Source organism: Morone saxatilis, unplaced genomic scaffold, assembly GCF_004916995.1.
Source record: "Morone saxatilis isolate NCDOM2014 unplaced genomic scaffold, NCSU_SB_2.0 Contig7, whole genome shotgun sequence".
NCBI lineage: Eukaryota > Metazoa > Chordata > Actinopteri > Moronidae > Morone > Morone saxatilis.
Window position 1 is genome coordinate 10,924,266 of NW_023340246.1, and position 21,056 is coordinate 10,945,321.

General features: G+C 38.1%; 1 protein-coding gene across 3 annotated transcripts; it reads right to left on the minus strand.

Annotated features, from left to right (window-relative positions):
• Positions 1 to 4: 4 nt before the first annotated feature.
• ptk2bb (protein tyrosine kinase 2 beta, b) lies at positions 5 to 18,846 on the minus strand. 3 transcript variants are annotated; one of them, XM_035678973.1, is made up of 31 exons: positions 18,713 to 18,846; positions 12,473 to 12,708; positions 11,845 to 12,023; positions 11,625 to 11,712; positions 10,652 to 10,731; positions 10,434 to 10,496; positions 10,152 to 10,206; positions 9,890 to 10,030; positions 9,687 to 9,761; positions 8,970 to 9,071; positions 8,681 to 8,798; positions 8,483 to 8,522; positions 8,210 to 8,244; positions 8,016 to 8,060; positions 7,838 to 7,935; positions 7,335 to 7,416; positions 7,147 to 7,247; positions 6,790 to 6,905; positions 5,685 to 5,785; positions 5,344 to 5,433; positions 4,491 to 4,695; positions 3,904 to 4,012; positions 3,737 to 3,796; positions 3,514 to 3,636; positions 3,199 to 3,351; positions 2,923 to 2,958; positions 2,203 to 2,227; positions 2,052 to 2,086; positions 1,703 to 1,837; positions 1,473 to 1,553; positions 5 to 970 (listed from the first exon to the last, which is right to left on the minus strand). In XM_035678973.1, the coding sequence occupies exons 2-31, from the start codon at positions 12,668 to 12,670 to the stop codon at positions 755 to 757; spliced, it is 2,985 nt and encodes a 994-aa protein (XP_035534866.1). In that variant the 5' UTR covers positions 12,671 to 12,708; positions 18,713 to 18,846; the 3' UTR covers positions 5 to 754. The 3 variants fall into 3 exon arrangements, with proteins under 3 accessions (XP_035534866.1, XP_035534863.1, XP_035534864.1); XM_035678970.1 differs by having other exon boundaries at positions 8,210 to 8,247; XM_035678971.1 differs by having other exon boundaries at positions 8,210 to 8,247; positions 12,473 to 12,704; positions 18,713 to 18,825.
• Positions 18,847 to 21,056: the final 2,210 nt, after the last annotated feature.

Consider the following 21,056-nt stretch of genomic DNA (forward strand, 5'->3'; position numbering starts at 1 on the left):
TAAAAGTCTATATAGCATTTATTGAGTGGCGGCAAAAAAAACACACACATAATTAACTATTGCTACCAGGTCAATATGTTTATGCACTGCATGTTCAAACAATGCTATAGTGCTGCAGAGGGAAAAAAGTGAAGGCATCAACTGCACATTATAATGCAAACTAATTCACAGCCATACAACTTGCACAGCTTCTAATAGGATGGCATCAGATAGGTGTTGATTCAACTGTGTTGTAATAGCAACAAATAGTTGCGTTTTTGCTTGGGAAAAAATTATATTGTACAGGTGTTGCTGTTATTGTGTCACCTAAGAAAACCCAAATGATCATTATCAATACTATCAACGCAAATATATATATTTAGGTTACTACTGACAGGTTTAGTAAACAATTACTTGTGTTTTAATTTGCTTTACGTTACTTTTTCCTTTTCTCTGCGATAAAACTTCTTGTACTTGTCATCAGATCCATTTTATATTTACAATTACATTTCTGAGCAGAATTAAGACAAATACACAACCACAAGTGAGAACATGTGTAAATGTCTGAAGTGACAGCATGCTAAATACGGTGCCAACAGACCATTAATTTCAGTATACATGCTACCTTGCTAAGCATAAACATCTAGTTTTCCTCCATTGTAGTATCATATTTAAAATTAAAACATCCATTTACAGGTATGATGACTCCAGAAAACGACTGTGTGCAAATGTTATTTCTGACTGAAAAAGTCGGATTCTAAACTTAATGTGTCCACTAAGGGGCCACTGGCTTGGCTAAGTTGGCCCTCACTCTGGCCTGGTCCACGGCATCCAACATGTTCTTGCTGTCCATAGCCAGATTGTGCGCTGCAGCCAGCATCTGTTTCCTACACTCCTCCTTCAAAGAAGTGATGGCATTCTGCTGGGCCAGTCGCATTTTGCTGATCAGCTCCGCCATGTCGTTGTTCAGCAGCTTCTGGGTGCCCTCGATCTGTGGGGATGGCAAACGAACATAATGGGTGACTTTTTAGATGGGCGCTATTGGCCTTACTCGTGGGAGACATTTTGACAAGGAATTAATGATGGCTGAATTCTAATCAGCTGGTTCTGTTTCAGGGTCCTGGTATTGTCTATGCTGTCACACCAATTACTTGGACATTTGAATACAGCAGAACCATGATTAATGTTATTAGTAACACCTGTACTTTTCCTAGTGTGTTATGCCAAATGTGTGCTGTGAATAAGGCACTGTGTTGTTTAAAGTAAGCAAGAAATGCAAATCAATTTAAAAATTATTTGTACCCTACATAATAAACTGATAAATATGTCTTTGTAGAATATGCAAGCTATGGATTTTTGGTGTCCTCAGCCAGGAGAGTAAACATGAAATGCTAATTTCCTCTTTGTGTTTGAAGAGGAGTTCTGTCACTTTTTGCAGCTTCGGGGGGGGGCGGGGGGAACACAGCAAACAAGCTGCAGACAATATACTGTACCTCAGTCCTGACAGACTTGTGTAAGGTGGGCAGTATGTCATCCACACTGCGAATCAGATCTCGTAAAGCCATCCCAACAGACTGAGGGCAGAGATCAATGCAGAGAATTAATCAGCTGTATGACTTAAGAGGTTTGTCTTCAGTTACAATTCATACACCTTAAATTTGCCTCTAAATCAACAACAAACTGTAAAATTGTAAAAGTGAAAAACAGATTTGTCTCGGTGTACCTGGACAATGGTGATATATTGTTCAGGATGCAGTTCGGGGATGTCATTCTTTAGTTGGACAACAACTTTGACCAGATTCATAACGGACGAATACACTTTGTCGTCAGAGCGGTCCAGCTCCGCTGTGGGCGTCGGCTAAGGAAGAGAGAATAATGTGTTTGAATAATTAAAATCCTCAGGATCACTGGACCCCATTTTAAATGCAAGATGGCATCAATGCCCTTCCAACTAAAGGCTAATTTTACTTTGTTGAATTAGTTTTTATCTAAAAATCAAAGCTAATATAATTAAATGGTCTTTACAGAGGGCTAAAAGATAAAGCAATACAGAAATGAACTGATATAATTACCTGTGCTGTGAGCCGTGGGGGCTTCTCTGGAGGTGCTGCAGGGAAGAAAGAAGAACAATATGTGAGGCAGAGAAAGAGAGAGAGAGGAATAGTCACACTCAGAATGAATCAGAATATAATTTGGATTTGCGAATTTCCTTTAAGCACTTACCATTCTCGGCCTCAGCTTCAGGCAACTAAAAAGAACAAAAGATCTCATGAGGACTAGAAAATATAAACATCCTGTCTGAAGTGTCACTGTCAGAATATCCAATAGCTCACAAACACTACGCAGAAGGTTAATCCTAGTAAACAGCAGAACTCATATCAGACTTGTCTTTTTCTTTGATATACAGTAAATAAAAACTAAGAAAACTGTACAGAAACACAAAGTTTAAAGGAAAAGTTCCCCCTGTTCATTTACACTGTTGTATATCCCCAATCTGTGACAATCACTCAATTCCAAGTTATTAAATTTAGCAAATTTCACTAAATGTGCCTCCTGTTTTTCAGTTGGTAGTTTCCTATATATGTCACACAATTCCTTTTCATAAAGAACAATATGTGAAGTTTATGGTAAACAGCATCAGTTAAAGTATTTGTGATCACTAACATACAGTCTTCCCCTTTACAGTGATCACAAACTGTAATCATTGCTCTTTCACTGATTTCCAATTTAAATAATCAAGGTTACGTTACTGTTGCTTTGTAGGTGCACTTGAAATATCATGCAGACTACACAAACTACATGTTGTGTGGCATCATGCTGACTACATTTGGTCACTTGTCCAATGGGAATAAGAAGAACATGTTGCCAAAGAAAAAACAAAAGCAAAACACAAAGAAATGTGATTCTCTCTCACAGTCACAGTTAGCACGTGCGGACACCTACCACTGGGCTGGCAGTGTCCTCTGGTCCCATGGGGTCCTGCAAAAGAACAGACAGGTTTATGTTATAGAATATGGACATGGACCCCCTCTTTGGAACTGTTATCAGGGGAACATTCAATTTAAGACTAGTGGGGCGTCGGGAGTGAACGAGTGGGTTGATATTGTTTAACGACGCCACGTTCACCGTAGCCTCCACGGCCATGTTGAATTTGGTAGCGGGGTCACATAGAGACACAGAGAGGGGGTTGACAAAAGTTAATGATGCTCTGTTTCCCACCAGGAGTCTCTCCTCCTTCTCCAGCCACTTTTTATCCTCCATCATCTGCTCTTTCTGCTGGCGGAGAGTGTCCTGCATGTGCTGCTTCTCCCTCTGCCACAGGCGCTGGGCGTCCTCCCTGCTGTTTGCTTCCACTCGGAGAAACTCGCCCTCCTACAATCAGCGAGGCGTAACAGAAGCATGATGGGTTAACACAAGCCTCTTTTGGTCGCACACATTCACATTTCAATTTCGATGTAGTGCTTTAGAATTTCAGGTTTATCGACATTTGAACATGTGACTTCAGATGTAAGAAAATGTAAGAGTATTTCTTACCCCCACACTCCGACGACGAGGGGACCTGACTGGCACCGCAAGACTGTTCATGGAGTCGACAGGGGACTGGTATTCACATGGGCTGGCCAGGTCAGGAGAGCTGGCACACAAAGCTTCGTTCAGCTGCACAGATACACACAGACATAACTTATATAAACATCTTTTTGAATTAAAGCCTGTCGTGTTGGAGGAAACAGACACTATTAGTACTTCACTACTGTACCTGAATGTGTAGACCAATACTGAGCATGTTCCCAAACCGCCCTGGTTTCATTCTCGATGGCTACAGTAAATATAGAAAAGATATATTAAAACATGCACGGGTCCATGTTTTAAATTTGAATAATGTGCATGTTTTGTACATGTAACAGCGGCTGAAGGGTTTCACACCTTGGGAGGAGGTTCAGTAAAGTTGAACTTGGTGTCAAACATTTTTGTGGAGCGCGCTCTGTCCCTCTCTCTCTCCACCTCCTGCTCTTTCTCCATTTTGTGGACATCACTGAGAGATTGTTGTAAAGAGTGAGAGGAGAGAGACGAGTTATATCGTGTGAGAGGTTAAAAAAAAACACCCCATGAGCTACATACCTATATTAAATTATATCTTTAATGTTTGTCCTGCCATCTTAGTTTTTACAATTTGAACTAACTTCTTCTATACTGAACCTGCTCTGAGAAGATAGTTGGATCAGTACATTCAATTCATTTGCATCAATGGAAATCTTCAATTAAGAGACACACAACATTAACTTATGAGAAAGGTAACATTTATTTGTTACAATGAACTGTTATTTTGTCTTACATCAATATTGTGTAGAAAATTATGAAGAAAGGAAATTACCATAGATCCAACTTGTAGCTGTGCTCTGATTCGACTATCTGGGCTTTAATTAATCTCAATTAAGTCTCAGTTTATTTTCATTCTGTGCAATCAGTCATGTTAAAGTAGAGCTCTCTTTTTGTATTTAATGAAGACATACCTGATCTTGACCACCAGCTCAGTGAAGTTGGGTCTCTCTCTGGGGTCGTAGGACCAGCAGCGGGTCATGAGTGAGTAGAGGGCAGGGGGGCAGTTGTCTGGCTTGGGCAGCCTGATGCCCTGCTCCAGTTGGTTGATTACGTCTCTGTTCTCAAGCCAGAAAAACGGCTGCTGGCCAACACTCATGATCTCCCACATACATACAGCTATCGGGCAATGCAAACACAGAGAAACACGGACAAAAGGGAAAATCTGAGGATGAGTCTATGTTTGTGCATTAGAAAGGACATAGAGCAGCATGGAGGCCTCTCCTGGTGCTGTTGGTATCTACTAATTGAATAATTAATCCAGACCTACAATCACATAAACTTTGTTCATAAGAAAATAGCTGAGATTTGCTGCGACCGTGTGGCAATAATGTGTTTGATTTATGGTCAAAAGCAAAACATTCAAATTGCCACCTTGTTTTTAGTCGTTCACTTTTTCTATGCCTTGGAAACAGAAAGCATAGAAAGTTTGCTTATGTTCCAGAAATTCAAATTGTCTCTTTGTATTTCCTGCATACAAGCCAGTGTTATTGCAACAGGAATATGAATAATAAAGAGCTGGCATAACGGCTGTTATGCCTTGTTTGCTTTTACCTCTCAGGGGGGCCTAAACATCTAAACAGATCATCCATCCTCACAGATCAAAATATGCAAGTGTTTCTTTTTTTTTTTTTGCAGAGAAGTAGAAGTAAACACACCTGAAGAGCAAGATCTAAGATGCGTGTGCTTTCCTCTGTTGTGCCTGAAACCCCCTACATGTCTTTGCTATGAGCTGTTGTACTGTATTTTAGAGTAGCACATGCTCACCAAACATCCAAACATCACTGGCTGTGGTGAAACGTCTGAAGTTGATGGATTCTGGGGCCATCCACTTGATCGGCAACCGAGTAACAGACGCTGCGAAGAAATGGGAGACATTTGTATTTTGTGGTCAACATTTTTCAGTTTTGAACAGGAATATAAAGAGCTAACTATATTATTTTATGTTCCCTCTTTACTAGTCTGTCTATTTTACCAAGAATAAATCTTTTTTTTCCTGTGTGATTCTGTTTAATCTGACAAATTGTAAAATATATTACAATTTAGACAATTAAGCAACCAAGAAACAAAGTCTAATCAGCATTTATTTTCCTAAGTGCCTCTCTTACCTTTGTAGTATTCTTCATCCTCAATGTATCTCGACAGACCAAAGTCTCCGAGTTTCACGCAGTCTGGACTGGCGACTAATATGTTCCGAACTGCAATGTCTCTGTGACAGAACACGAGTAAAACAGACAAAAAAGGAGCGTTTTATGGGCAGAGCAGAGTCTCTTACATGACCTTAAGCCCTCACTGATTGACCTGTTGTCCTCTCCATTTCTGCGGCGCTGCCAGACTGAAGCAGAGAATCCTACAGAAGGAATGTTTGCATTTTCCACACGGGCAGAAACTAATTTCCTTTCTCTGTGTTTATTCTTCACGGGAGATTGAATCCACGAGTGGCCGCTCTGCAGAAACAACTCAGTGAAATGTGTTTTCTGTGTCAACTTTCTGTAATGTTAGTATGAATATTTATAAGTATAAATAAAAAAAGTCTGCTATTGTCGCTATCTTTGTTTTTTTAAACTTTTATAGCTATATCTATTAATAGGACTGTCAACTTGCCTTTTTCCTCATCGTCCCTGTGAATTAACTGCAACTTGTGCAGCAAACACAAGAAAATCTGATCAGATCTCAGAGTTAAAATGATTTCAAGAAGATACTGTAACTCGGCGTCATCAGCCCAGAACATTACAGGCTGTGTCTCTTTTCTTATGAGAGTAACAAAAGACCTAATTCATTATATAAAAGACCTGTTACTCCTACCTAAGGAAATTATTACAGCTTCAGCACAGATCAATCATTATCTCTTCATACAAAATCAGCATGGATGAGCTGGTCACAGTGACTTAGTACTGTTGTCAAAGTTACAACTTCATCATCCCTGATTTAAAAAAGCCTTGCTTTTACTTCTTTTACTAGTTTTTGAAAACTTGGAATCAGTTTATTTAACTTGATAGAGCACAATTAGCCCTCAACTTGCATTATTCACATACACATGTCCCATACATATGTTACAATATGGCTCCATCAGTTTACAGAAGGTTGACAATTTGACAAATCGATCGGGAGTCATGACTGTTTTTGTTTATTTGTTTTTTCCCTAACAGCACAGACAAAAGACATTATCAGTATCACTTTCTGGATAGCGACACACAGAATACAGTGTCTCACCTGTGTACCACGTTGACCCCTTCGAGGTAGACAAGAGCTTTGCAGATCTGCAGGCTGAACAGCACCAGAGTTATATTTGTCAGCTTGTTCTGGTTCTGAGTTAGGTAGTTCCCAAGCTGCAAGAATGCCAACGTAAAAGTTAAGAAGAGAATTCGCTTACAGAGTTTCTGTCACACTTTCTGTCATGCATGAATCCAGCTGCAACATGATCAGACATGACTCATGCCAGAAGTGTGCAAGATTTCAGTGGGTAGTAGGCCTTTATTGTGTGAATCCTGTTGAGCAGAGTAATGTCCTCTCAAACTAATATCAGTTCTGTGTTAAAACGGAAAAAGAAATCATGAAATTAAGACTTACCTCTCCATACTGATAAAGCTCCATGACAATCCACACAGGATCCTCCTCTATGATTCCAATCAGTTTGACAATGTGCTGGTGATTGAGGTTCTTCATAATTACTGGCAAATACACAAAGTTCACACGTTTTAATCATATTGTCATAGTTATTGTTATGACAGTTATTTTCTACACATTTTTCTAATTACCTGCTTCACTCATGAACTTCTCCATCACATCAGGTGAACAGTCTTTGCAGGTCTTCACTGCCACATTAACCCTCTCGCCATTCTGTTGAATCAACACCCGAAACAAGACACAGTGATGCATTAAACATTTTAATGGAAAGCAGTAAGAACATTTATACAAACAGCACATTTTGTACAAACTAAAGCTTGTTTGAATCTGTAATTTGAACATTCTGTTTTTGAGAGCTGAAACAATTAGTCAAATTAGAAAATTAATCTGCAACTATTTTGATATTTTGATAATTGTTTAAGTAATTTTACAAGCAAAAACACCAAACATGCTCTGCTAAACTTGTATTTTGGGAGGTTGGACTGTTGGTTAGACAGGCAGGTTTTTCTTTAACAATTTATAGACCACACAATTTATTTAATTAATCAATTAATCGACAGTCAACATGTAGGTTTTATATTTATATTATATAACTTATTATTTTGATATAATTCAACTAGGGAGATACACTTACATCTTTTTTGTAAACTCCATCGTAGACTTCCCCGAAAAACCCCTCACCAAGGATCCGGCCCAGAACAATGTCATTTCGGTCGATCCCGTACTTAACAACTACAGAACAAGACTTAAATTCAATAAAAGAAAAGTGATTTTGCAACGTTATTATTCTGCAAAACAAACTTTCAGCAAACCTGATTTTGGCCGTTCATCCAGAATCTCACAATAAATATCAGACCCTGAAAATATAAAAGAAAGAACTTGATCAACTTGATCTTAACCTCACTGCTTTTATCAATATGCTTTTACTTGTACTTGTAAGATAATGACATAAAAGTTTTGTATTATGCACGGAAGTTGTGTAAAACTATGAAAACCGTCAGCTCACCCATACTGTGTCTGGTCGAGCTGCTGGTGTCTCTGCTGCTGCAGAGAAAAAACAGAATGAGAGAAAGCCCCAGTCATAAATCTTCAAATTACGTCTCCCCAGAGAGCTGACAGAGTGATTCAATGAAAGAGCCTTTCTCATCGATAACTCTAACTTTTCATTTCATATTACAACCAAAGAGGGAGTGAGCACAGCTTGGACTCAACAGCTACACCAAGGCTGAGAGAGGGCACAAATCATTCAAAGTTGTAAAAAAGCTAAAAATCCACTCACTCTGTTGGAATCTCAGGTAGGGAGCTTCGTGCATTGACATCTAGGGGTGAAATTAGTTAAAATAGTTCCAATTAAGTTGAAATAATACACATTAAAAGTTTTTCGGGTATGCAACAATACTATTCATGGCTTTTATTGTAGGCTTGAACCATAGTTATATTGAAAGAGCAAAAGGGGGAGTAGCTGTGTCGTACACACCTTTATTTGGTCGGTGGATAACCGAATCATCTCTGTCATTTTCCAAGCGGCAGTACCCATCAATAAGGTCCATCATGTTCTCTGCCATAGGGACTGTGGCCACATTGATCGATAGCCGCTATCAGAAGGAAGAAAAAACAGGCAATGACAATGTAAGCACATGTACCGGGTCAAATTTCCTGTGCAAACACTCTCTATAGTAAACGTACTTGCTAATCTTAGCTCTTCTGATTCTGTGCAAAGTAATCATCATTGTATAATACATAGATAGTGTTGTTATGGTACTTACTTGTCTGGCCCCCTCTACTTCGAGGTTCAAGAGAGCCTTGCCGTCACTCTGAGATAAGCATTGTATTTTCTTGATCTGTTTGAAGTCGGCTAGAAAAACAGGCTGAGGTACAAAAAAGAGTAACGCAATAAGTTAAATTATGATGGACTGATGAAGTTGGACACACTGTGTTAGATGTATAATGATCATCTGCTGATGGCAAGAGATATGAACCAGTTTCTTTGCAAAATATGTCTAGACTTGGAAAATCCAGCAGAAATACATTTATACAATCAAACCTTCAGAACAAACCAATGTTTTTTAAAGAAATTATAGGATTATTTTATAGGACAGACATTTGGGAAATATGCTTATTTGCTTTTTTGTGGATTTACTTGAGTTTACTATTTCTTTGCCGGAAGCAGTTGCAACTAGTGGAGACTTGAGGAAGTTACTTTTGTTTCCTTTGGACAGAGCCAGGCTAGCTGTTTCTCCCTGTTTCCAGTCTTTATGCTAAGCTAAGCTTACCAGCTGCTGTCTGTAGCTTTGTGTTTACCCTAAAGACATGACAGTGTTATCAATCTTCTCAGCTAACTCTCTGTAAGAAAGCAGATAAGCATTTTCCCCAAAATGTCCGACTATTTCGTTAACAAAAATCATGGAACTAGACTAGGTAGATTAAGATAGATAAATGGTCACAGCTGTCTTAAATAAGACCTAAATCTTCATCATGCTTACCGCTGAATTCTTCTGTGTGCGTTGGCGAATTCCCCTCCCACCGATGACCAGCTCCACCGACAGACTCCAGCCTTGCTGTTGACAAGTGAGAGTGGTTAAATGTTTGTAATATTAACGTGAGCAAGAGAAGCTCCTGATGTTTATAACAGGGGAAGAGATCTTTTGTTGCTCAGTATCACACTGAACATAATGTTGCTACTCACAACTAGTTCACATGGGAAAACCTCTTCATCATAATTGACGAAATCTTGGAGGGTCTCAAAAAACTTGACCATGCAGTCGTCCTCCTTGAGTGTCGAGAACTGTTGAAACGTTTGCTGGATCAACTTCCGTAGCTGCCTTGCCTAGATCACAAACAGTGAAGTTTAAAATAGATTTTTTTTTTTACTTACATTATATATAAATATAAATACATTTGAGGTCGTCTCATTATTAACAATTGAAATCATGGCTTGGATAGTTTACCTTCATGCTGTTAATCAGCTGTTGAGGAAAGAAAAGGTCCAGGCCCACTTCTTTTCTTCATTTGTAAATCAAAATTCAGAATGATTAGATTAAAATCATATGTTCTAAATGTAAAGTACAAATGTTAATTTAAAAAAGAAAATGGTAGTCATTATAACTTTATGGGGCTTTTAAAAGGGTTTAATTAACTCAAGACTCACTACCAACCCATACAGAATAAAGTCTGAGAGAACTGATGTCGCCAAAATTACAGTTTAAGATTAAGGAAAAATAAAAACTTACTCTAGCAGCTCAAAGTTGGACTTCTTCTCCAGACCTTTTGCATTCATGTCTTTATAGAACCTCCTGTAAAAAGAGAGTACAAAGAAAACGTCATCTCAGCAACTAATAAATGCAACACAAGAAAATGTTCTTTAACTCGTCAAGCCCTTATCACTAAAACTAATTAAATTAAAAGTTTGATCAGCCACAGAAAAAGAAAGAAGAATGCAGTGACTCACCTGATCTCCAAACAGCCGAGCTGCAGCGCCATCCCGTCACTGACCTTACTGGCATGATACTGCATGTAATCACTGCGCACCTATCATAAAATGAAACAGAGGAATCAGATATACAAATATATAAATATATACCACAGTTATACTGTACTAGTACACTACTGTAAAACACACTTGGGTATGATGGCTAAATTAAAATTCATATAGATTTATTTTGTATTTATTGTCATTTTCCCACTTCCTATCACACTGCTTTCATGTACTGCTAAATGCAGAAAGGTGGTAAGGGCAAACTGCTTACCTGTGCACTGATGACCTACTATAATTAAAAATCTGTATGTTTTTGTCAGAAGCATGACAGGGACTACACTAAGTTCAAGGTAATTACTGCAAAAAAAGCCTATAATAGCCCATAATTTGTATAATTAGAGGTCCAGTGTGTAACATTTAGGAGGCTCTAATGGCAGAAATGGAATATAATATTCATTAGTGTATAGTCACCTGAAAATAATCATTGTGTTTTTGTTAACTTAGAATGAGACGTTTTTATCTGTCAACCATGTTAAGCCGCCATGTTTCTACAGTAGCCCAGAATGTACAAACCAAACACTGGCTCTAGATAGGGCAAGAAGGGGGAAGGGGAAGAAGAAGCAAAGAAGTTGCAATCTGCAACTACATCATTATATGCCATATAATACACACTGGTCCTTTAATGGCTCCAGTGGCCTAGTAGCATATATTTTATGTCCCTGTTTTATTATTATATGTAGATTTGTTTGAAACAAAGTTTCACAAAGAAGTGCCACCAACAGTTAATGCTTAATGTTAAAAAGTAATATTAGTTATATATAATATTGATAATAATCTCTTATATGGTATGAAAACAACACTTCTTAGTGCCGAACATCCACAAATTTATGAAAACAAGAGGGCATTTCTATACCAGACAAAAATAAAATACATTATAGCTCATTACCTGTTGGTAAAAATACAGCAACGTAGATCTGTCATCTTTGAATTTTTCCAGGAAATTAACAGGAACGTATCTGATACGAAGGTCATACCTACATACATACATTCAGACAGAAAACAGACACACCATGCAAGTTTATAAAATACTTTAAATATCAAACACTGTAGATGTCTCGCTCTACAAGATAAAATCAGAGACAAACGTCAGAGTAATCAATCTGTACCTCCACTCAGCTTCCACATGATGGCTCTCGTAACGTTGTTCCACTTCCCCAACAGTCATATCTGGATGCAACCAGTGAATTTCTTCTGACTTTAGGTGCTTCAGCAGGAGACCGTAGCATCCTGCGTGTTCGACATTTGGCCCCAAACGACCACTGACCAGAATCGAACGAATGATGGCCTAAAGGAGATGGAATCAGACATGCTGTGGTTAATATTTGCTGTTGTGGAGTGGCTAACACATTGACTGATTGATGAAAGGTTTATTAGAGGAAGCACTGGAGATTACATGTTAAACTTTTGTGTTTGCCTGTTGCTGTTCAATCAAAGAGAGAAGAAGTTTATTCGTGCTGTGATAAAGGATTTATTATCTTTTCCTGCTTATTTAATTTTTAAAAATGCAATCATTTCATTTTGATGCAAATCCAAATGACAAATAAAGTCTGTCCAAGTCTAAAGTCCTTTTCACCCTGAGATTTCTGGCTCAAATACAAAAAAAACCACCTTCACTGTGACAGGTCTTCTTCAAATTTGTAATCTTAACTATACTCAAATATTTCATTAATATTTCTCTCATTATCACGGTCTTTATCACCGGGTACCACACTTCCCCATATATATCACTCTTACCCTAATTTGCCAGGAGCTGTCACATTTAACCAGCTTGAAGTTCTTGCCCAGGTTGTTGTTGGTGCAGAAGCACACTTTGAGGATCTTGATGGCCCCTTCGTCTCCAGTGAATTCTGATTCGGGGTTGGACTCTGAAGCACTTTGTCTTGGACTGGGAACCTTCCAGGACAGGGTGTCACCGGACATCACCTCATACATTGTCACGGCTGGGTGGGCACCATCATATCCACATCTTCCTTTCGACAGACAAAAAGAAAAATACTTAAAGATTTTAAAATGAGTAGGGAAACATCAGCTGACCATTTTCTAGATCTTTAACCTTTAGTACACACATTTTTTTAAAAAAATGGAAGAGAGACAGTCTGTTTTATATAATAAAGTGCTGGTTTTAAAGATTGTGGTCCAGGAAAAAAAAAAAACGGGAGTCTGTAACGACAATACTATGTCTTTAACACAAGAGTACACACTGTTCTGTGACTTGCTTCATCATAGTAGTACTGTCATGCTACGCTTCACATTGATGCTATGATCTTGTGCCATGTGGTGTCTATGACTCACATCATTTGACTCTCAGATCCGCTGATTAAATTCCTTCCTAACCGTGATTTCAAGTGAGGGCCTGTGTGATTCATAAAGCCAAATTGTGAAAGTGTGGAGACCTGTATCATCTATATCAATGAGGTCTTCTGCTTGAATGCAAAACTTATCATACATATCTGTTGAAAATGCAGTATGGAAGAGGAAACAGGGCTGCTGACCTGAAACACCTAAAGCTATCCAAAACCAAACAACTCTGAATAACAAACAGGGTGACTAACAAACTCGTGTAGTACCTTCTTAGCTCTCGGCTGTTATGCAACCAGTGTTGATTCATCCTCCAAGCAAGAATCTGAAGTGAAAAATTCCAAATGTAGCAGGGAAGAAGCTCTTCTGTCCTTCTTAAAGCAATAGTTTGACATTTTGGGAAACACTCTTACTCGCTTTATTGCCAAGAGTTAGATGACAAGATTGATACCACATCTGTTCAATATTAAGTTAGAGCCAGGGACGGCTAGCTTAGCTTAGCATAAAAACTGAAAACATGGGAAAACAGCAAACCTGGTTCTGTACAAAGTTAAATTATCTGCCTGCCAGCACCTCTAAGGCTTTGAGCTAATCAGCACTATTTTGTTTGTTTAATATGTATAAAAGCCAAAAAATAAAAAGACAATTTGTAGTTTTAAGGGGGGGGGGGGTTATGTATCAGACTATTTCTAGGCCGGGTGCAGTGACTTCCTGGTGTCACCTAGAAGTTTTAACGGTTAAGCAAAGAAGATTGTTCACTCGTTATCTGGTAAGCATAGCGCTAGTAATAGGTGGATGTTTTAATCTTTGGACAAAGCCAGGCTAGCTGTTTCCCCCTGTTTCCTGTCTTTGTGCTAAGCTATGCTGACTGGTTGCTGGTGGTAGCTTCATATTAACCTTACAGACATAAGAACTCTTGACAGAAAGCAAATAAAATGATTTCCCAAAATGTCAACTATTCCTTTAAGACAGGAATACCTCTTATGAAATACATCCCAGCAACAGGAAATTCGGCTTCAACCACATAGCTTTAAACAAACATGGTGACTGTTACTAGAGATCGTAAAAACTTAAGCACACAACCACAACCACAGCCACTACTACACAACTGGAAACAGTCAACTCAAATCTCCAAAGCCTGCATTTGATTTAACTTTCAGGTTACATGTGATATTGCAGCAACCTAATGATGCATCAAATAGAAAAATCAGGAAAATACATCCAGAGCCGCTCTCACCTCCTCACATTAATATATCACCCTGTCAATCAAACATCTGAGGGCATGTTGACTCAGCAAACAGAGTACGATTGGGCAAAATACTTTAAAACAACCTCGACAACACACCTAACTATGAGGTAGAGATTTCTGTTCACTTCAGTTACCCACCTCACAATAGCATCCGTCAGAAAAGTGCCTTTTGGCTGTCAGAACGTGTTTTCTCATAAATGAAACTCCATGCTGTTAGTCTGCTGTGAGGGAGCGGAGCTGTGTTAGTTTCTCTCGGGGCTTGCCGCCGCTGTTGGACAGGGTTGTGTTTTGTTAGCCTGAGGCCATGAATTCCCCAGCAGGGCTGTGTGGGTGTGTTTGTGTGTAAGTGTGTGTGTGTAAATGTGTATAGTGAGAAAGAGAGAAAGGGAAAGAGAGAGAAGATGAGTGTGCAGCACGGCCGGCATGTTGCACCATCACCTGGGTGTGGGAGGCCTGACAAGAGGGGATTGAGGAGACAGAGGGTGAAGTTTAAGAGTACTTGTAAGATGGATTATAGTATGTGGAGCCGTGGATACACAAAAACATTCCTTGGCTCACGTGGAAGAAACAGTGAGTAAACCTAGTGACATACTGTGGGCTATATACATGACAGATTGCTTCAAATGCTCAGACAACATTGCCAAATCTGCGGCGCCAAAATATTATGCATGTATCACGTCTCTAAGAGAAATGAGGAAGGACAGAGTTATCCATAAATAGCTTATAGGGATGCACAATATGATTTTTTTTCAGCATATGAAACCTAAAAATTACCTGCTACTCATGGTCAATACCGGTAAGATCACATTTTTGTATTTTAAAAAAAGATGGATGATTTAATACTTCATAGCTCTGTTCTAACCAAATCTAACTGGCATCACTCTAGTTAACACAACAACAACAACAACAACAACAAACAACAGCTCTGACTCATGAATGTTCATTTCTTTTTTTCTACTAAAGTATCAAAAAACTTCACAAACATACTTTGACTTTCACACAGCACAAAGCCTCTCAACCATCTTGCATAAGAAATAAAAATAAATAATAATTATTATGGACCGATCATTTATTTGCTACAATTTAATTATCTGGATAATTTATAATAATATAAATTCTCTCATTATTGGCCGATAAATGATCTGCCCTGATAGTTATCCTGCATCCCTATAATAGCTTATTACATAATAAATAGTAAATATCAGATGAAATTTATGTAAAACAGAAGAAACTGGGGGGGGGGAAGAGACCTTTGGCCTCTTTCAGGTAACATGTTTGTGAGACTTGATTTTTGTCTAGTTTTAGTTTTTAACACTTAAACACTACAACCCCAAACAATGGGGCACAGATAAAGACGGACAAGGTACAGGTGATTACATTAACATTAAAAGGTGACACTGTTACATTAAGTTAAGCCTCTCTAGTGCACGTGCACAATACCGAACGCTGGAACAGGAACCTAATAGACATACAGTCATCGTTAATGTTAATAATTACACCTGTCCTTCTCCTGCTTTGACATGTCTGTTGGGAAACGGGTCCATACTGGTGATAAGGTGTCAGTATTAAAGTCGGTCAGCTACCTAAAATTGGTATCAAATTAGAGCTTAAATAATTAGTAAATTCGTCAAAATCAATCAATCTTTTGTCATTTTTCAAGCAAAATAGGCCAAACTTTTCCTAGTTCCCTCTTCTTCATGGTGATGATTTTTTGTTTTCTCATTTGATTGAAAGCTAAATATCAGATAAAATAAGCAATTTAAGAATGTCACTTTGATTTCACACTTTACATATTTACATACCAAACAACTACCGGTAATTATTAAATGATTAATGAAAATAATCACAGCTGCAGCCCTACATTGAATGCCTGGTAATTTTTTTTATTTTTCTATGTATGTTTTTTTGTTTTTTGTTTTTTTTGTTTTTGCTCCCTGTGTACTGTTTAACATTTGAAGAGTTTGGTTTATTTTGCTTAATATAAAAAAAGGATTTTGTAGAAAACCGTTCATTTTTCCAGTACAGATCAAAAAACGAAACAAAAACTCAAATATCATATTGGCGCTAGTATTGTGTGGTCGTTTCACTTCATTTTATGAAAGGCATATTGAGCTTTTCATATCATTTTATAGAACTTGTCTATTTCTTTGCCAGCCGGGCAGTATTGTTAAGCAGACTCACAGAAAGTAAACAAATATTAAGCACTAAACAATACAATACAAAAAAAGCCCCTAATTCAAATCATTGACTGCCACGAAGTCCTTTATTCTCGTTGTTTTTAACAGCTATCTGGTTGTTTTAAGCGAACAAAAGCGACACTTTCTAAGCTCACACTGTTGTTGCTTCTCTCACAAGCTGTCATGCTGGCACTTGAGTTGTTATGGTAACAACTGTTCCCGAGGGAGATTTGATCACAAACTGAGACCGAGGTGGAGTGAACGAGCTCTTTCAACATTGCAGCGGGACAATAAATAGGAATATTCAGTACCCAAACATTTGGATTAGGAGTTATTTCTTCACACCACATCGCTGCCATTCTTCCATTTCTGAGCTGCTCTGTTAGAAACGTACAGTGTCTGCTGGAGAGTTGAGACTGACTGGGACTGATTCAGGGCGACAGATTGTGACAAATGAGAATGAAATTTCACAGAAACCGGTGGAGAGGCAACAAACTTCAAAGAGGCTGCACTTGAGAGAAAGAGGAGGCTACACAGAAAGTCATTAAGCAATGCAGTATGTATTAGAGAAATGTTCTCTCATCATATCATCATATTAAAAAACTACAATTTAAAGATGTACAACTGTGTATGCAATATATAAAGTATTGTTCCCGAACTTGTTGCCAGGCTATAATGCTGTAAATTATGTTCAGTATATTCATAAAGTTCCTAGAGCTAGACCGATAAATCCTGCAGCCTGACATACTGCCCAATATTAGCATACTGCAGCTATATCAATATCAGTGCACACGTCTAGTGCTGCAACAATCAGTCGATTAATCGCCAATCAAAAGATTTTCATAATCAACAAATCAAGTAATTTTACATTCCACATACAACATTCCACAGTAACACAGGAATAATTTACCTCTTTCTTTGTTTTATATCGGTGTAAACTGAATATCAATATGAATAATATTATACTGAATAATTTTTGACCATTGGTCATACAAAACCAGATATTTAATAGATGTCACATTTCTGAAATTGAGTTATGAACATTTTCCACTATTTTCTGACATTTTAAGGAGAAAACAGTTCATGGAGAGTAATCTCTAGGAAATTGCTAATGAAAATAATCTTTAGCATATATGTTGGCTGATAAGAAACTGCGGTGAAAAAATGTCAAACAAGTTTGTTATTATGTGTAAATTAGAAACAGTGTCTCCATTACAGTTTATCACAAAATAAACAAAAAATTTTCCACTCTGTATGTATCATGTTGAAAATGTTTCTTTTTAAACAAATCTAAGGCAAAGATTGTTTGCTCATGTTTTGTGTTTATATAAAAAAAATAGAAAATACTGTAAGCAGATATATTTTAGGTTTAGGTTCAATGTGTACAAGTCTCGCGCAATTGAAGACACACTGTCTTTGCCAGAATCTGTCATGACATGCACTCCTGACTGTATTATATCTGCTCCAGTGTCATCAGGTGGGGTGTGTGGGCAATAAATTCCCAGAAGTCACATTACAACTATGCTACCTACCCAGCTGAAGTGGGTATGTCCTTTTCAAACGTAATTTGATGTTTTTGAGAAAAAAATCTGATGCTTGTATAACAGGTATTTCAACTGGAAATCTGGGAATTGTCAACACGTGGCTGAATTAAACAATGGGAAAAGAGCCACTTCTTTTCTTATAGAGACACAGCAGTTACAGTGAAGCCTCTTTTCCTGGTAGGTGCTTGTCAACACAGGCAGGTATTCAGGCAGGGCTGCTCTCTAAACAGTGTTGTGCTGAGGGTCTGCATATTGCAACGTCATGACCCCAGGCACTGGAATGTGGCTGCTGCTTCTTCACCTGCACAGACTTGCTTTGATAATGAACACACTTCTGCGAAACTTCTGAGAAAATGGCTGTTTGTGCTTCAAACATTGTGCCATTACAAGTCAATGCATTACCTTTGAAAACACAAGTTATTCAAGCCTCAAAGCCAACTTTCACACATTTTGCATGGAGTCAACTTAATTCAAATCTGTCACAAAGGAGAAATAGGTGTTGTTTATGAGCAGTCAAACAACAAATCTGCACTTTTAAACTTATGTGAGGGTTTAAATGCCTTAAGTGTCTATCCGTTTATAACCTCTAAAAAAGTGGGCCTATTGCAAGCACTTGTTGTAATGGCATATTCTCTTCACTATAGCAGAAGCTGGAAATCTCCATAGTTGAAATAAAACATAAAGATCTATTAATCTGGTGTCTTACCTGATTCTGATTGAATTCCTCTGAGAATAAAAGCTTGACAGACAGCGTTATTCCTCCCGGAGAGTCCAGGCCTGACAGTGTGTGTCTCACACTGTTAGTCGAGCAGAAGGTGGCAGGTGGCCACTCCCTCACCTATGCAATCCTGCAGTAAGGTGGGCCAACTTCCTTATTTCAGGAATCTCAGGGAATATGGCGGATGCGTCCTATTTTTCCAAAGTAAACCCGATTTTGTGTCTGTTTCTCTGAGTTTTTAGCTCTTTCTCGCCTTTTATGCGCATTAAGTTGAATTTTGGTCCTTTATCTACACCTTACCTTTCACTATTTTCACTCTATTTTCAGTCGTCTTCACTTAAACCGTTATTGGCGTTATAAGGATGTAATTGCATTATCTGAACAGCAGATGGAGCTACATGCTAAATAACCCGGACTTGTAAACCGCTTTTAATGCCTAACCTTGTATTGACTGTATACTTCAGTTATACTCATTTGTCATTGAAGAGATGGATAAAAATAAAACATAAACATTTTCATAAAACTCAATACAGAGAACAGAATTTACAGCAACAATACTGTGACGTTGTATAAAGACAGTATAAGCTATTCAAAGCATTCAATTTTAGACAGAGAAGTAAGTAAAAAAAAATATTCTATAATTAATTGATATGAGTGTCTTTCACATGCAGATACAGTTTTTATGGGCCTCCAGATAGACAACAGAAATGGTGATGAACACAGTGGATTTTCTAATGTGAATACAGGGTGACAATGTATACATTATAACAGTCTCTGAAATGATCTTTCCCTACACCAAACAGCACAAAATTATCTTTTAAATCAGTTATACTTCCTCTTCATTTCCATAAGTTTAGTCCTAAAACAGATCATCCAGTTTCATCGGTTTTCCGTTCCAGTTCATACACACAAACAACCAAGAATATTCACATTAACAAACATCACTGATCATCACAGCATCACAAGACAATAACTTTTATTTATTACATTTATCTGTAGTGTCCGACTGTAGAGTAAAATACTTTCATTTAATCATCAGAGGCTGTGCTTTGCAATAGGGCTGGCTCCATTTTCTTTACATTTTTACAGAACTACTAGCTGTAATGTACATTTACATATGTGTGAAGACAAGAGTATAAACCAGTGGTGGAAAAACATATTAAAACCTTTACTTAAATAAAAGTAGAAATATAAATTCAAAAGTATTACATTACAAGTGAAATCTTAATAAAAAATCTTAGTGAAAGTAGGGAAGTATCATAAGCCAATTATTATTATATTAAAATATCAAGAGTAAAAGTGTTCATTATGCAGCAGAATGGCTCCTGTGAGTGTGATATCATCATGTTATTAGATTTTTATTATTGGCTGCAAACTGTAATCAGCAATTAAATGTTGTAGCTGGTTGAGGTCGGACCAATGTAACTGTTTATATAATGGTTTGTAGTTTAACCTGTAGCCATTATGTTTTGTGATAAAAATTAAAATCTGCAGTATATCAGATAAATGTAGTATTAAATAGCACTAATTGGAAAACACTGAAGTAAAGTACTAGAGATTACTTTCTTACTTTCCAAAAATCCTATTTGTACCTGAAATCCAACATTATTTAAACAAACATTCTGCCTGTATGTTCTCAACAGCATACAGGAAGAAACATAGTTCTAAATCAAGGTCATCTTCAAGAACAGATACATGTTTGGCCTTCTTACTTATTCTACAGCTTTGTATGTGAAATACATTCATTTTTAGACCCGTCTGTCTGTGGCATCTTTTATTCGCTCTGTCCTCCCTTTCCCTCGCTGTAGCATCCAGTACCGCTGTCTGTGCCAGAGGGTTTTGGAATAGCTGTGTGGAACAGTGACAGCTGTAAGGGAGTTCAAGTCTGGGTCAGAACTAGACCACACCACACCCACCATTCACCAGCAGAGCGGAGCAGTGTCAAAGGCAAGAATCCACAACAGGTGGCCGTCAAGCTCCGATTTGTATGCATTCAGACAGTAGCAGGCACGGGCTCTGCAGTGGTAAGCTCTAGCCGTTACAATGCTTTCACTGTTCGCTGGGCTCTATGTGATCATTAACACTGACTTTTTGAGAACCCCTCCTGCCCCAAAACTCCTAAATCATCACCATCACACCCTCCTCCTCCACTTGTACCCTCTGCTCGGTGCCACCTCCCTCTATGGAGCTGGGCCAGTATTTAGACACACAAACTCTGGGGCACACAGGTGGCTTTCTGGCATGCTCATGCAGAATGTCTCTTCTCCGGGGAGTCCGAGGTGTTGAAGGAAAAGTATCATATGTTATGGCAACAAAGTAGCTAATAATATGA

Coding starts and splice junctions, on each gene's coding strand:
- ptk2bb (XM_035678970.1), bottom strand. CDS start 12,670: ATGTATGAGGTGATGTCCGGTGACACCCTGTCCTGGAAGGTTCCCAGT. Junction 10,497..10,651: donor CTCGGCTGTTTGGAGATCAG/GTGAGTCACTGC, acceptor CTCTTTTTACAG/GAGGTTCTATAAAGACATGA. Junction 2,228..2,922: donor AGGACACTGCCAGCCCAGTG/GTAGGTGTCCGC, acceptor TGTTCTTTTTAG/TTGCCTGAAGCTGAGGCCGA.